This window comes from Emys orbicularis, chromosome 9, assembly GCF_028017835.1.
Source record: "Emys orbicularis isolate rEmyOrb1 chromosome 9, rEmyOrb1.hap1, whole genome shotgun sequence".
NCBI lineage: Eukaryota > Metazoa > Chordata > Testudines > Emydidae > Emys > Emys orbicularis.
Window position 1 is genome coordinate 78,829,178 of NC_088691.1, and position 17,686 is coordinate 78,846,863.

The following is a 17,686-nucleotide window of genomic DNA, read 5'->3' on the forward strand; positions in this document are numbered from 1 at the left end:
AACATGTTTGCAAGGTGGCTGAAATGTCAGTTTCCTCTTGTGGTATGTATTTCAGTGTTTAATGAGAAAGTGTTCATGTGATTTACTGTTGAGGATTTAAAATGTTCTTTATCTTTACAGTAGCACACTGCCACATAATCCCACTGTTGCCAAGAAAAAGTATTCAATTTCTACTATTGCATATTTCGGATAGATTCCAAATATTGGTTCTCTCTTTAGTGCTGTTAGTTTTCTGTGATATTTTGATCCTTTTCCTTCACTTTTCTTCAACTGATTGAGTACTGAACAGGAACATAACTGTGAACAAACACTATTTCCAGATAAAGAGACACCTTTCAGTGAACTGAGAAATTCACTTTCAACAGACAAAACACTACATTGTGGGAAAGCTGCATGAAGTGTTCTCAGTGAAATCCCCAAGCATGTGATGCTTGCTTGGTTTCAAGTTTAGCTATAAACTCAAAATGCAAGAGAGGTTTGCAAGAAACCTTTGAAACAGTTTCAAGTGACCACGGGCCGTTATACATTTTTTGCATTGCACTCAGAAAAGTATGGTTCCACATAGTTTCTTTGGGAAACCTGAACACTTTGATGTCAACCAAATTTCACTGGAACTTTGGATTCATTCAGCCTTGAAACTTAAAGTCTCAGGTGCAAACCCACATGAACTGAAACCAAGTAAGATGTTCCCCGGAGTCCTGGGAAGCAAACCCAGATACTTCACACAGCTTTAGTTAATACATAAATGAAGCCTGTCTTGTTAGCTGCCCTACATTTTGCACCTCTCTTTTAATATATACCTTTATATATTTGCTTGAGCGGCAGCCTGTAGTTATAGTTATGGCACAGGACTGGGAGTCACCAAACTGAGGATCCAAAATTAGAGTCTGCTTTTGAAAATTTAGACCCTAACCCAGGGGTGGGCAAACTACGGCCTGCAGGCCAGATCCGGCCCATCAGGGCTTTGGATCTTGCCAGCGGGATTGCCACTCCCATGGCGCTGTGGGCCCCGCGCCGCTGCTGGAAGCGGCCAGCACCATGTCCCTGTGGCCCCTGGGGGAGGGAGGGCAGAGGGCTCCTTGCACTGCCCTCGCCTCCAGGCACCGTCCCCTGCAGCTCCCATTGGCCGGGAACGGGGAACCACAGCCAATGGGAGCTTCGGGGGAGGTACCTGCAGGGGAGGACAGCCGCAGAGCCCTCTGCCCCCACTCCCCCAGGGGCAGCAGGGACGTGGTGCCAACCGCTTCCGGGAGTGGCATGGCGTGGGGCCAGGGCAGGCAGGGAGCCTCTCTTAGCCCCGCTGCGCGCCACTGCCACTCCAGAGCTGCTCCAGGTAAGCGGCGCCGGGCCAAAGCCCGCACCCCGAACCCCTCTTGCACCCTGCACCCCTGCCCTGAGCCCCTGCTGCACCCCTCCTGCACCCCAACCCCCTGCCCTGAGCCCTCTTGTACACTCCACACCCCTCCTGCGCCCCAACCCCTGCCCTGAGCCCCCTGCTGCACCCCTCCTGCACCCCAACCCCCCTGCTGCATTCTGCACCCCCTCCTGCATCCTAACTCCCTGCCCTGAGCCCCCTGCTGCACCCCTCCTTCACCCCAACCCCTGCTGCACCCCTCCTTCACCCCAACCCCCTGCCCTGAGCCCTCTTGTACACTCCACACCCCTCCTGCGCCCCAACCCCAGCCCTGAGCCCCCTGCCGCACCCCTCCTGCACCCCAACCCCCCTGCTGCATTCTGCACCCCCTCCTGCATCCTAACTCCCTGCCCTGAGCCCCCGCTGCACCCCTCCTGCACCCCAACCCCCCTGCCCTGAGCCCCCTGCCGCACCCCTCCTGCACCCCAACCCCCTGCCCTGAGCCCTCTTGTACACTCCACACCCCTCCTGCGCCCCAACCCCTGCCCTGAGCCCCCTCCTGCACCCCAAACCCCTGCCCTGAGCCCCTTCCTGCACACTGCACCCCCTCCCACACAACAACCCCCTGCCCCTGCCCTACATTCATGGCCTTGCATGCAATTTCCCCTCCAGATGTGGCCTTCGGGCCAAAAAGTTTGCCCACCCCTGCCCTAACTTTTCTACACTTCTGTGTCTCCATCTGTCAAGTAGGGACTAGTACGTCCCTTTCTCACAGGGCCAAATTCACTATTGACTTAAACAGTTGCCACTCCGTTGAATTCAGTGGAATTGAACCCACTTGGTGAGTTGTTCCTCCTGTGTGTAAGACACATTGAGATGGACCATAGAGTAGCACAAAATGTATTGTATTGATTTCTTGAGTTAGTAGAGCTCTAAAAAGCTATTTCTATTTCAGATGCACCAGTGACACCTCAAAGGGTGCAAGAATGTTATGCAGTTAAAACCTGCTTGTGGAAACCTTATACTATAGTATTACTCAAGACCAATATTTATATATTTTCTGAAATAAGATGAAGCACTGTTGAAATGAACCAGTGTAAGTTAGTAGATCAGTGCTTCTCAAAGTCGGGCCTCTGCTTGTTCAGGGAAAGCCCCTGGCGGTCCGGGCCAGTTTGTTTACCTGCCGCGTCCGCAGGTTCGGGCGATCGCGGCTCCCACTGGCCGCGGTTCGCCGCTCCAGGCCAGTGGTGGCTGCGGGAAGGGTGGCCAGCACATCCCTTGGCCCGCGCCGCTTTCCGCAGCCCTCCGACGGCCAGTGGGAGCCACGATCGGCCGAACCTGCGGACGGCAGGTAAACAAACCGGCCCAGACCGCCAGGGGCTTTCTCTGAACAAGCGGCGGACCGGCTTTGAGAAGCACTGTAGTAGAGCATCTATATTTTTGTTTCCTCTCTTTCACTTGTTTTTCTTAATACTGAGAGTTCCTCACCTGAGGTCAAGAAAAATGTTGCAAGTTTTTGTGATTGCATTCTGTGATGGGGGGGGGGAGGGGCGGAAATGTTGCTTTCCTTCAATCGGATTTCTTGTGAGTAGTGAGGTTGGGCTTGCTCATTCCCTCCTTTCTACTTTTGGACTTTTTCCAGCCTAAAGTCATCTCCACTCCTTCATTTATAGGAAAATGTGGAACATATAGGACCAGATCCTCAGCTGGTATAAGTCAGCGTAGCTCCTTGAAGTCAATGAAGCTATGCCAATTTATACCAGCTGCAGTCTGACTATAATTAGTGATGCTTTGGTTAAACTGTAATTTACCAAAGGATTTCTTGTTATCTTGAATATTTTTGAAGAATTATCAGTTGATGTTTGCACAGACAGCAACTCTAAGATACCACTACTAGTAGCACAGGATATCATTTTGTAGATGGACACTTTAGTTAACAGAATGTGTTAATAAATTTATCTTAGAAGAGATCTCCACACACTGATTGTCTTTAAAGAGCCACGAAGACATCATGAGACAGTCTTAATTATTGGTGTGCCCATAGAGCCTGAGTTATGTATGTCAGTGCTAGTCTTTTGTTCTTTTTATGAACAGTTGAAGTTTTAAAGAAAATTGATATTCCGTCTGTCTTTATTGGTGAGACATCAGCTAATTCACTGAAAGATGAATTCACTTATGAAAAGGGGTAAGTAATTATTTACCTTTTTAAATATGTAACCTAATATGCAGTAACATCAGTCCTTGGACTGTTATCACCTCTGTTTAACCTTTACTGAAGATCAAGAATTTTTTTCTGGATGAAATCCTGGCCAAACTGAAGTCAATGGATGGCTTGCCATTGACTTCACTGGGGCCAGGATTTCACCCTCTATACTTTCAACATTGACTGTAAGATGCTTGATCCCTATGAGATTGTGTGTAAATATTTTTAAATAAATAGATGCTCTGGCAGAGTGGTCAGTCTAAGAATCTGAAATTGCAAAAATAAAAAACAAAATCAGACTTTTCAGTAGCTCTTTACTTTAGGCCACAGTTATTATGACAGGCTGCAGCAAAGATGTATTTGCTCTTAAGTTTTTAAGTTCTCTTGAAGAATGCTTACTGAATACTATTTATTGAGCCTGTCAGCCTGACCACTACTTTGGCAAGCTTCTTGAAATTCATAAGATATTTGTGGCCACTTTCACATTCTTAAAGGATATTGCACATTAGAAGTTACCTTAGGGGAAGCATCATCTAAATTTCACATTCAGTATGTTTACTCAAAACAAAACTCATGTGTTTGTCAAACTTTAATGTATTTACTATAATTAAAACAATGGTGTAATCACTGATAAAGTTACACATTTATGATAAAAATGCTCACTTATTCATACTGATGGTAGGCTGGCTCCATTTCTCCCCCCCAGGTCCCCATTTTTCACCCCTTTTGGTCTATCAATTGAAAGACTTGCAGCTTATGGTCCATTGTTAACAGATGTTTTTAAAAACTTGGGCAAGGCCCATTTGTAGTGATTTATTTAAGTTTTACTGTGTCTGTCTCAGGAACAGAATACCTGATTCAGTGTCCACTGAAGTCATTGGAAAGACTTCATTGACTTTAGTGGGCTTTGAATCAGACCATTGGTGCATTATATAATTTATATAATACAATAGCAATAAAATATTAGAAACCCCCAGCCATACCTTTTAGATCATACAGAGGTAAACAGATACCAACCCTAAACATCTTCCAATATTAGCCTAATATAAATTTTATACAACTAATTAAAATTCACCAGTCCAAGCCCAAAATCCCACACTTCACCATGATGATTGAAAATTTAAACAGTTACATGCCCATCCAGTAGTATTATTTGCTCTGAACAAGCAACATTTTTCAAGGCTGTCCTAAGAGATATAGGCGTGAACTGAATTTTAGTCACTCAGTTGGATAGTTGCTACAAAAACACAAGTCTAAACAAAATTCTTCCTCCTGGTTTCACAGCAGCAGCACGTCCTGCTGGCATGAGAGACTCAACTTTGTAAGGACCTAAGCTCAGGATTCTGCTTGATAGACTGTGGGAGTGCAGGTGACATACGGGTTTGTAGAATGTTAACTACCCTAGTCTAGCTAAGCCCTTCTAGCTATTGTAGCTACATTAGTACTGAACTCAGAGGAAACAGTCTATTCTACTCTCCAGGATACAGAGAAAGGTGCCACAGACGTAGGGGTGGTAGTGTCAGGGCAAATGGAATAGCAACATAAATTAAGATTTTGGCTTTGCCAGTTCTTGGAGGCTGCAACTCACAAAAATAAAAATGAAGCAGCATGAAAGTAATTCTATATGTGAACTGTAGAGACTATGGGAATTACTCTACAGTTGAGTCCTGTTACAGTCTGATTGAATGGCACACGAGCCATGCTGCTAACTGTTTCACATCAGATATTGTTTTATGGCTCTGTTATTTCAAGGCATTCATGAGAAGAGAAACAAGTCACTGAATGTTGATGGAATATATGAAATCATGATGAAATATAGGTTCTCTCTTATACTTATGTATTTTTGCAGTTATACTACAGAAAGATTTTTGAATTAATACAGCTTCTAATGAACACATACAAAGCTTGCCTCTAAAATTTGAGCTAAGTTTGGCAAGATTACTAAGGTTCGTAAACCTTTCCACAACACTAGGCAAGTTTTCAGTAGCTTGGAAGGCAGCATAGTCCAGTGACTGGTATATGAGAGTGAGTTATATGGTATCTGTTTTTTGTTGTACAACTTAGGTGAGTCACTTAAACATGATAAAACTTTCAAAAGGAACTAAAAATTGCACTTGGGGTTCTGTGTTTGTTGTCCTTCCATTATTTCTGCATCAAGTATCCACATATGAAAAGATTTTTCCTACTTGCCATTTCTGCAAACTCAGCATAGGATATGACCGTCAGGCTGAGTTCTTTCCTGCTCATCACCAGTATCTGAGACTTTGTGAGCCAAATTCTGCAATCAGTTTTAGCTGTGCAGTCTCATTGTCTTCAGTAAGGTCACACAATTGTAAATGCCAGCAAAATATACCCCAGGATAGTAAACAGTTATATTGATGATTGTAAAGGATCCAACAAAGGGGAAACCAAAACACAAACAAAATATACATCTCCCCACACCCACCCTCCTTTAAGACATTCACAGGAAAGGAGCAGCCTTCAAGTTCAGAAAATCCTTACCTCAAGGCCCAGAGTACATTCCCCAGACCTGAAGAAAAGCTCTGTGTAAATTCAACAGCCAATAGAAGTTGGTTCAATAAAAGATACTACCGCCATCCACTTTGTCTAGTATCCTGGGCCTGACACAGTTACAAGACTGCATAGGTCTTCCAGTTATTCATGCAAATTAGCAAGGTTCTACTTTGTTAACTAACGAGGAAATGATGACCATTTAAAACTGACTCATTCTAAAACGGGTATACACAGTCTATTTTCAGCTGAACGTCTTTGTGGTGAATTGAATGCACATTAGGGGTAAAACCCTGGCTCCATTTAAATCAATGGCAAAATTCCAATTGACTTCATTGGGGCCAGGACTTCACCCTGATAAGTATACTGATTCTAATGATTGCAGTTTTACCTATTTATTTCATTAGTATTACACTGACTGTGTGTTGACCTTTTTAAAAAAAGTGGCTGAATATTTTCATATTATAGATACTCCTTTTATGTGCCCGAAGATGCTAATTTTTCTGTTGATGACTTTACCCTTTTGAATTTCTGTTGTAAGCTTCACTGTTCGTTAAAGTTTAATTAATTTTAAAATTGTTTTTCTTTCCCCCACAGTGGCCATATTGTGTTAATCCCAGAGTTCAGTCTTCCTTTGGAGTATTACTTAATTCCATTCCTAATTATAGTGGGAATCTGTCTTATACTCATTGTCATATTTATGGTAGGTGTTGCTCTTTAATCTTTTTCCTTCAACAAAACAAAACAAAAAATTACAGGACTGTGGCCAATTGAAATGAGTATGGCCCTGTATGCTTATTTAAAGAAACAAATAAACGAAGTTTCAGGTAGTATCCAAATAGATTGTACTCACCTTCAAAACTTGTGTCATTAAGTTCATGGTAAGAATTCGAAGCACCCTCTATACCACAGTACTACTTTTCTTTATTTGTCAGTCATCAATCTGTTTTGTTTAAAGGGAATCAAAGCCATAGCAACTGCCCCACAAAAGGAATTTCTCTTCAATGCTAGCTCTCCTTAAAGGATTGTTCTGGCTCAGTGAATGATAGGAGCTGCAGCAGCCAGCAAGTATACTAAGTTTAGTGTCATCCAAGGACCCAGTTGCACAGGGAATATCACCACTGAATTCCTCCTGACTGGAGACCAATCATGTGCTGCAAATGTTTTAATAAGGAGCTTGTACAAAAAGATTTCCCCTTAACCTTGTGATAGACCTTGTCTCCCAACGGTGTATATGCGTTACAGATAGGACATTAGAGGGACTTAGGGTGACCAGATGTTATTGGGACTGTCCTGATATTAGGGACTTTGTCTTATATACGCAACTACGCCCTCCGCCCCTGAAAAAAAAAAATCCCGATTTCTCACACTTGCTATCTGGTCACCCCAGAGCAGGGATCGGCAACCTTTGGCACGCAGCCCATCAGGGAAATCCGCCCATCAGGGCCAGGACGGTTTGTTTACCGTTCTAGGCCAGCGCCCCCATTGGCCTGGAATGGCGAACCGCAGCCAGTGGGAGCTGCGATCAGCCGAACCTGCGGATGCTGCAGGTAAACAAACTGTCCCGGCCCACCGGTGGATTACCCTGACGGGCCGTGTGCCAAAGGTTGCCGATCCCTGCCCTAGAGGGACTGGGGAGACAATGCATTTAAATAAAATACTTTCCTCCCTCTCTCTCTGATGTGCCTATCATTGTCGTATCTAACCAGAACAAACAGCTCCAGTTGCCAAGCATACTAAGTGCCTCATGCTGGAAACATTTTTATTTTGATCCTGAAAAATATCCTGAGTTGATTAATAGTCTAGCAGAGTGTTCAACCTTGGGCTTGGGGTAAAGACCTTGTTAGAACAGCTGGAGAGGGTGTGGGGGGGATAGCCTTCCCTGTGAAAACTTTTGGAAAATACCTGACATCTGGTGCAACCTGGTACACTGCAAAAACAAAAGAATTGCTCTTCAGAAACATTCATGAGCCCCAGGGGTAGGCCATCTGTGGCAGGGATGATTTAGTAGTATAAAGAGAGGGAGGGTGAACTCCATTAGAAGCAGGGAAACCGTCTCAAGCTTCCTGTCAGTTTGGCTAAAAGATTTTAACAAGGGGCTGCTGAGAGCGCCTAAGGGTATGTCTACACTGCAGCTGGGAGCTCCTGAACAGACAGACTTGCACTTGTGGGGCTTGAGCTGGCATACATCAGTGTGGCCATTGCAGCTCAGACTGCTCTCAAGCCCCTGCACTCCCCCAGGCTTGAGACCTGAGCTGCAATCCAAGCCCTAATGTCCACCCTGCTATTTTTAGTGCGCTAGCACGAGCCCCACTAACAGAAGTCTGTCTACCCAGGCTGGGACGATCGTTCCCCTCTGCAGTGTAGACATACCTCAAGTGTAGACATACCACTCAAGCACATCACTGCTCCTCCGAAAGAACTGGAATGGAAGCTACTTATGATTTGAATTTGAACTTTTTAATCCAGTTCTCAGCAGGAATCTTCACCCTGGTCTGCACTACAGAGTTAGGTAAACACAAGGCATCTTATGTCAACCTAACTATGTAAGTGTCTGCACTAAAATTTCGCTCCTGATGATGTAACTCGCCCGCTACACCAACTTAACTCCACTTCCATGAGAGGGGTATAGTCAATGTAGTTAGGTTGACACAGTGTGAGTGTAGACACTGCATTGCTTACATCGACTGTTACCCCCTTTCAGAAGCTGTGCCACAATGCCCCACATTAACGGTTCAATCGGCGCAAGCGCTCCTGGTGAGGGTGTGCACTGCCGATTCAAGGAGGAAATTACTGCAGTGGCTATACACCAGTGTCAGTTAGGTTGACAATTTTGTAGTGTAGACATGCCCTTCAACTGGGTGAGTAACTTAGGCTTGGTCCACACTGGGGCGGGGGATCGATCTAGGAAACGCAACTTCAGCTACGAGAATAGCGTAGCTGAAGTCGACGTTTCCTAAATCAAACTAAGTTTACTTACTGCGGGTCCACGCGTCGCAGGCAAGCTCCCCCGTCGACAGCACTTCCTCCTCTCGGCGAGCAGGAGTTCCGCAGTCGACGGGGGGGCACTTCTGGGATCGATTTATCGCGTCCAGATGAGACGCGATAAATCGATCCCAGAAGATCGATCTCTACCCGCCGAATCAGGCGGGTAGTGTGGACCTAACCTTAGAGACTCACTCCCTAACTGTTCTCTGATCAGAGTCTCTGGTCATTCATAATTCTCCTTTTCCATAAGAAGCAGCTTCCACATCAAATGCAGTATGGTGCATTTTTACAACTCTTTCAGTGATGACTCATGTTACATTGATGGTTATTTTAGTTATTTTGAATTATAAATTCAAATTAAATTATAATTTTAAAAGCGCCTTTGGCACCATTAAAACGTCAGTGACATAAAAGATTAAACCCAGATACTTTTCCTCTTCCCAAATCCAAAGAAGAAAAAAATAACCAACCAGAGATTACCTCAAACCCAAACAATACCTTGTCTTACCCACAAACACCAGCCCTCATTATGTCCTTCTTCCCCAGGAGCATGGGTAAATAGATAGTGCAGTGTGTCCTGAAGGTCATCAGATTCAGACACTTCAAGCCAAGGGGTTAATAAATTCCATGGATGATGGCCCTCATGGAGAATGCTCCATGAACAGCCTTTTCTCTTAAATTCTCAGTGCTCCAGCTACAACTCCAGCACTTCTGTTCATCTGCTCAGTGTGAAGCTGAAATTCAAAAAAGCAACCAAGATGTTAGGGTGCATAAGGAATGAGATGGAGAACAATACAGAAACTATTGTAATACTATTATGTAAATCAGTGGTACTAGATTTACATATCATCTAGAATACTGTGTGCAATACTGGTCACCCCATCTCAGAAAAGACAGATTAGAGGGCATGGAAAAACCCTCATATGAAGAAAGATTGCAAGGTAAATAATGCTAATCTTTTCAAAGGAGATGAATAAGTGGTTATGAGAAAAATATATAAAATAATGAATGGTCTCTAGAGAAGATAGATTATGAGCTTGATTTCAGTAGAATGAGAATTTCACCCCAGGTTTCCATCATGGATGCCTCATCAGTAGATTTTCTTTCTTTAAAGGTGCTTCTTCATGCCTTTTTGTAGACTTTTGCCACCAGTTCAGCTTCTCATACTCCATCTTGGTGTTAGAATAGCTCTAAAGCTTCCTTGTGAACTTCAGGGGAGTCTTCTTCAGGGCAAGAAATTAGCTTCTTTATAGACTGATTTATGTAGATCAGCAAGGGACAAGACTGATATAACAGAAACTAGACTGAACTCATCAAAAGGCCACATCTCCTTAGAATTGCAGCTATTACCCTGACAATAGAAAAGACAGGTTTCTGCATTACAAATGACATTAACCGCGTTACAGGAAATATATGTGGAATTTTGTTGCGAGAGCAGCAGAATATCCGAGCAAAGGCCATCCATACAAGTTGAACAATTTGTCTTTTTTAGGTATGCCTTTTAAGCGTAGGACCTATAGATGTCAATGTAGAAAAGGCCAGTGCTGTGAATTAGCACAGTTTTGTAACAATTGAATGGGATAGCAGCATTGTGGTGGTGCCTAACTGACACTTGCTGAAATGAAAGCCCTGATTTTGGGACCAAACAACTGTCTGTGCAAGCCTGAAGGGTTGGCGGGATTAATTTTGGGGAGCAAGCCACCCACTTGGTGAGGCACAGCTGAGGCACTGTGACTACATGCTCTGAGTCCCTTGCTCATATATTGGGGAAAAAGCAGGGGAGAAGGGTAGGTCTGTAAACTCTTCCTTGGTGTTAAAAGTCATGTAAATTTATGTGAACCAAGTATAAACTATTTTCTTTGTCTGCAGATAGCCTGAAACAATGGCTCTTAGAGGTCTGGACTCCTCTGCTTCCATTAATCTCCTTATGATGTTAACTTTAATTTTTCATATGGAACTATAAATATAAAGAGAGGGATATAAATATTTCCAGGTGAACTGTGGGATGCTGACAGATGAATACTGGGTCAGATTGTGTGCGGAAGAATTTCAAGCCCTCATTTTGTTTAGTTGTACTTAAATTGTAAATTTTTTTGAGATTCTTTACAAAAAGGACATTTAAGACAAGAAGGTACCTATTACAGACAGTGCAAAGGGCAAGATTCACCATATATTCACTGAACATACAGCCGTACAAGGGCAATTTAGTACAATTCTGTTTGACTTTAAATTTAATTAAAGCACACTTCCACTAGGCAATTATTTTTTATCCATTGTGTGACTGCTTAAGCCAGATTTTTCTGTATAACATTTTGAATGAAGGGCAGGAATATCAGAACCATTCTGAGCCTCATAAATCAACAGTGTAACATACAACTGCAGCCTGTTGGATAAATGTTTACAAGCAGAATTTTAAAATGTATAATGGTTAATTTTGTGTTTACACCAATTCATTTTGCTAAAGTCTTTTAGATTGACTGTGAATGGTAAAAATGTAACAGTTGCCAGCACTTCAGCTTTATTCCACTTATAGAAGAAAACAAAACAAAAACAAAAAACCGTTTCTAAGGGCTAGCTACACTGGCAGTGCTTTAATGTGGCTTGTGTGGTCGCGGCAGAGCCCACCTCCATGAGGGGCGTGGCTCCCAGCGCTGGTGCACTGTCTACACTGGTGCTTTACAGCGCTGAAACTTGCTGCACTCAGGGGGATGTTTTTTCACACCCCTGAGCAAGAAAGTTGCAGCGCTCTAAATTACCAGTGTAGACAATCCCTAAGGTGAAAGGTAATCCTTTCATGATATAAATGTATTACATCAGTTCAGGCCATCCACAATTGAATTGACCAGGACATTTCTCCTTAGAATTGCACTTCTTCCATTTCCCTCAATAGTATCTTCCTAGAGCAAGGGAAAACAAAAAACCAACAGCAGCTGAGCTGACCCAAAAGGCCACTGCCACAGTACATTGTTCCCAGGGGACCAGTTGTCTAAACCAACATAATCTAAAGATACCAGGATAGATATTACAATGATAGAGCCATCACAGATTATTTAAAAAGCAACAGAGGGTCCTGTGGCACCTTTAAGACTAACAGAAGTATTGGAGCATAAGCTTTCGTGGGTGAATGCCCACTTCATCAGACGCAAGTAATGGAAATTTCCAGAGGCAGGTATAAATCAGTATGGAGATAACGAGGTTAGTTCAATCAGGGAGGGTGAGATGCTCTGCTAGCAGTTGAGGTGTGAACACCAAGGGAGGAGAAACTGCTTCTGTAGTTGGATAGCCATTCACAGTCTTTGTTTAATCCTGATCTGATGGTGTCAAATTTGCAAATGAACTGGAGCTCAGCAGTTTCTCTTTGGAGTCTGGTCCTGAAGTTTTTTTGCTGTAAGATGGCTACCTTTACATCTGCTATTGTGTGGCCAGGGAGGTTGAAGTGTTCTCCTACAGGTTTTTGTGTATTGCCATTCCTGATATCTGACTTGTGTCCATTTATCCTCTTGCGTAGTGACTGTCCAGTTTGGCCAATGTACATAGCAGAAGGGCATTGCTGGCACACGATGGCATATATAACATTGGTGGACGTGCAGGTGAATGAGCCGGTGATGTTGTAGCTGATCTGGTTAGGTCCTGTGATGGTGTTGCCGGTGTAGATATGTGGGCAGAGTTGGCATCGAGGTTTGTTGCATGGATTGGTTCCTGAGTTAGAGTTGTTATGGTGCGGTGCGTGGTTGCTGGTGAGAATATGCTTAAGGTTGGTGGGTTGTCTGTGGGCGAGGACTGGCCTGCCTCCCAAGGTCTGTAAAAGTGAGGGATCATTGTCCAGGATGGGTTGTAGATCACTGATGATGCGTTGGAGAGGTTTAAGCTGAGGACTGTAGGTGATGGCCAGTGGAGTTCTGTTGGTGACATTGATGACATCTTCATCATCTGGACCCATGGGAAGGAGACCCTGGAAGAATTCCACCACGATTTCAACAGCTTCCACCCCACCATCAACCTCAGCCTGCACCAATCTACACGGGAGGTCCACTTCCTAGACACCACAGTACAAATAAGCGGTGGCCACATTAACACCACCCTACACTGAAAACCCACCGACCGCTACGCCTACTTTCATGCCTCCAGCTTCCACCCGGACACACCACACGATCCATCGTCTACAGCCAAGCGCTGAGGTACAACCGCATCTGCTCCAACCCCTCAGACAGAGACCAACACCTACAAGATCTTCACCAAGCATTCTCAAAACTACGATACCCACACAAGGAAATAAGGAAACAAATCAACAGAGCCAGACGTGTACCCAGAAGCCTCCTGCTACAAGACAAGCCCAAAAAAGAAACCAACAGAACTCCACTGGCCATCACCTACAGTCCTCAGCTTAAACCTCTCCAACGCATCATCAGTGATCTACAACCCATCCTGGACAATGATCCCTCACTTTTACAGACCTTGGGAGGCAGGCCAGTCCTCGCCCACAGACAACCCACCAACCTTAAGCATATTCTCACCAGCAACCACGCACCGCACCATAACAACTCTAACTCAGGAACCAATCCATGCAACAAACCTCGATGCCAACTCTGCCCACATATCTACACCGGCAACACCATCACAGGACCTAACCAGATCAGCTACAACATCACCGGCTCATTCACCTGCACGTCCACCAATGTTATATATGCCATCGTGTGCCAGCAATGCCCTTCTGCTATGTACATTGGCCAAACTGGACAGTCACTACGCAAGAGGATAAATGGACACAAGTCAGATATCAGGAATGGCAATACACAAAAACCTGTAGGAGAACACTTCAACCTCCCTGGCCACACAATAGCAGATGTAAAGGTAGCCATCTTACAGCAAAAAAACTTCAGGACCAGACTCCAAAGAGAAACTGCTGAGCTCCAGTTCATTTGCAAATTTGACACCATCAGATCAGGATTAAACAAAGACTGTGAATGGCTATCCAACTACAGAAGCAGTTTCTCCTCCCTTGGTGTTCACACCTCAACTGCTAGCAGAGCACCTCACTCTCCCTGATTGAACTAACCTCGTTATCTCCATACTGATTTATACCTGCCTCTGGAAATTTCCATTACTTGCGTCTGATGAAGTGGGCATTCACCCACGAAAGCTTATGCTCCAATACTTCTGTTAGTCTTAAAGGTGCCACAGGACCCTCTGTTGCTTTTTACAGGTTCAGACTAACACAGCTACCCCTCTGATACAGATTATTTAAATACATTCATCTCCAGGGCATCTCCTACTCTCTGAATTGCAAGTAAAATACCACCTTGGATTTTTACACCTCAGTGCAGTGTGTGGCTATAAACTTGTCCTACGCTGCTAACAAGTTGAGGGCAGAAATACATTTGACCTGTGTCCTGTTCCTTTTTCTCTGTAGTCATGAATGAGAGGTTACTCAGATATCTAATCAGACCTTCGCTTCAGCCACTGGACTGAACCCTAAACAGAATCCAGACATGCTCTCCCAAAAGATTTGTTGGAATTGGTCCTCCAACACTTCTTCCCATTACGCTCAGGTTTTAAATAGGAAATAAATAAGTGTCTGTCTAGTATCTAAATCCCAGATGATTAACTGCAGTTGTTACGCTTATAAGAAGCACACGGGATCTTTTTCAGGGGAAAAGGCAATAAGTCGCATTTATTGGAAAAACAACAATTAGCATATGCATTCAATCACACACACACAAAGTCCCGCCAGTCAATGTTATAGTTACCAGTCCAGAGTCCGGATCAATCTAGTGGTCAGCTAGGTTTATTGCAGGTAGGGAGGAGCTAGGTTCTGTCGGTCGCGCTATGATGCTCCAGGGAAATCTTGGCAGGATGAACCCAAAGTTTCATGGCAAGGCACCCTGTTTATATAGTGATTTTCCTTCATTGGGACCAATGAGTTTTGCACCGTCACGCTGTCGTTTAATGAGTGCTTGTTTTTTTAAATTTTTTTTTATTTATTTTGTTTTTTTATTAAGTTTTTTAGGGAGTTACCCCAGGCTGGTTTTAATTACACCTATTTTGTTCCCATTGATAGGTGCCTGTTTTATTTTCAAAATTGTTAAAATTAACATTTCAATAGGAGCATGTTGTAATCTCCTGGCACCCTTGTGTTTGTCCTTGATTCCTTCCTAAAATATCTGGTCTGGTAATGGCCTTCACACTTATTTTTTAACACACACATTCCTCATTCACACACAAAACAAAATTAATTTACACAAAACATTTCAACAAAAACATCAAATTGCAATGCAAAAAATCATTGCATTTTTTTACTTATTTTAAAAGGCTCTACCTACAACAAAATGGTAACCCTAAAGTCTGTCACTGCCTTAAAATCAGCTTCAAATACAAATTCTGGCTAATGCATCTTTACCAATGGCCCATTAGGCCATTCCTTTCTGCTATTCCAAAAAAAAAAAAAAAAAAAATGGCTAGCAAAATATAATCAAATCATACACCTATACATTTAATACATGCTACATTATTATTCTTTATTTTTTATTTTAAATTATATGAAATACAAACATAAAATCCTACCACTACACAGTTCACACCTGGAAAAAAAATGCTTGGAAGTTCAGTCTCCAAACAACAGGAACATCTAAACATGCTATAAATGCAAAGCAAAAAATGGCAAGTTTGTTTTCCTCAAGGAGGAATTACATTGATATCAACATTTCAGCTAAACTGTCATCCGATAGCATGTTCATAACACACATTGTGTATTTCGTCTGTATCACTCATACCTACATTTATACTTGCATTATATTAAACAAAAAGAGATAAGGGGTAGTTTTATAAGAATAGCAGTGGTCAGTGTTGTCAGACGCTCCCGGTGTGGTGCTCTGCTCTGTTCATTGTTGATATCAATCGGCTGCGTGCGTGTGTTCCCTCTGTGTGCTGCCCTAGCTCTGCGCAGATAGCTGACACAGCAGATCCGAAGAGAACCCCCAATGACCACAGACTCTAGTAAGGTACGAAGGCACGTCGGCCAGGTTTATTGTCAAACAAAGCACAGTAATAGTTCCCTCTAGACTTTACTCTAGAGGACGTACTACGACTATGTGCCCCCTGGCAATGGACTCAGCTCAGTCAGTGGCGGGACTTTCCACTGCCCCCTAGGCTGGACAAAGATATCCACTCAGGGATGCATTCTTATACACAGATACAAACAAGTTACACATCACTCCTGACGTATTGAGGTGCTACCTCTACGTAGCAAGATACAACCCCTCTACGTAGCAAGGTGCCGCCTCTCACCTTGTACATGTTGGTTTGAACAAAACAACTCTATTCATCATATTATTCTTTTGGCCCTGTCATTGGGATGGGTCAGCTTGTTCCTTGTTGTGTGTGGAATGTACAAGTATGCGAATGTTCTGATATCTGGTGTCCAGTACCTTTTAGGTATGTCTCTTTTTGCAGCATCAGCCCTTTCCTTGCCAGCTTCTGTGAGCAGGGCCTGCCTCTGGCTCACAGCTTAACTTTGCTTTATGTTAGCAAAGTCTTGACCATTACTTTAGTTCAGGCCTCAGGCCTCATACTGGGCCTCTGATAAGGGTTTATGTTTCAGGGCCTCATATTACTACAGTCATAAAGTGAAAACAACTCCTTAAGTGATTATCAGATGGCAAGGAAAGTTAATGTTGTTTATAACACTAATATTCAACAGTGTTTATTGTACCATAAGGTAGCTAGCTGCACAGTCTCTTCTGCTTTGGCTGTATAACTGTTACAGTTATCAAAATGGTGAGCTCTGCCATCTTCCAAGTTGGATTGTTCAGTTTGTCTTTTAGCACCATTGTAGATAAGGCGGTCTCATCATTTCCTTTCTAAAATTGGCCATGAAAATAATCTCATCATACAAAGTCAGGACATAGTAACAGACTAAAAATATCTGTGGGACTGTAAGAAAAATAAGAAGGATTTATTCTGTGTGATCAAAGGGAGCAAGATAGGAGACAGCCTGAAGTTAGAAAAAGGGAAACTGAAGCTAGGTGCTACGAATAAATTCCTACTAAGCAGGGAATAATCTGCCTGCGGAGTTACACTGGTGTAGAACCACTGTAAATGAAAACAAAGTCAAGCCAAATGAGCCATATACTGCCGTGACTACACCACCTTCAACCCCATTGACTTAAGCCAGGGTGCTGCTTCAGTGGGGTTGTACAGGATACAGCAAAGAGTTTGCCATTATTTCCTATTAAATTATTTTCTGTATAAATGTTATATATACATTCAGCTTTTAGTATCATGGTCATCTAGAGATCTTACTGGTGTAAAATTATCCTGCTTCACTGCTGTTTGTATATATACCTCTTTGCCCTTGAGTCCAACTGGGACAAAGATGGCTGTATGTTACCCCAATCCTGGGGACAGTTCATCTTTGGCTAACTTAGAATGGTTGCTCACAAAACAAAACTGGCTATTTCATTGTTATATTGCTGTTTTTTATGTTTCTATCATCTTATTTATGTCTGCTTCTTTCCAGATCACAAAATTTGTGCAAGATAGACATAGAGCAAGAAGGAATCGGCTTCGAAAAGATCAGCTTAAGAAGCTTCCTGTACATAAATTTAAGAAAGGCAAGTGGATCTTGATTGTCT

General features: G+C 43.2%; 1 protein-coding gene across 1 annotated transcript in view; it reads left to right on the plus strand.

The window, feature by feature from the left end:
* The window catches only part of RNF13 (ring finger protein 13), a 116,559-nt gene that overhangs the window by 72,330 nt on the left and 26,543 nt on the right, over nt 1-17,686 (plus strand). The window contains exons 6-8 of the mRNA XM_065410332.1: nt 3,449-3,539; nt 6,666-6,771; nt 17,572-17,665. Coding sequence (XP_065266404.1) covers nt 3,449-3,539; nt 6,666-6,771; nt 17,572-17,665 — 291 coding nt within the window. The remainder of the gene's footprint in view (nt 1-3,448; nt 3,540-6,665; nt 6,772-17,571; nt 17,666-17,686) is intronic.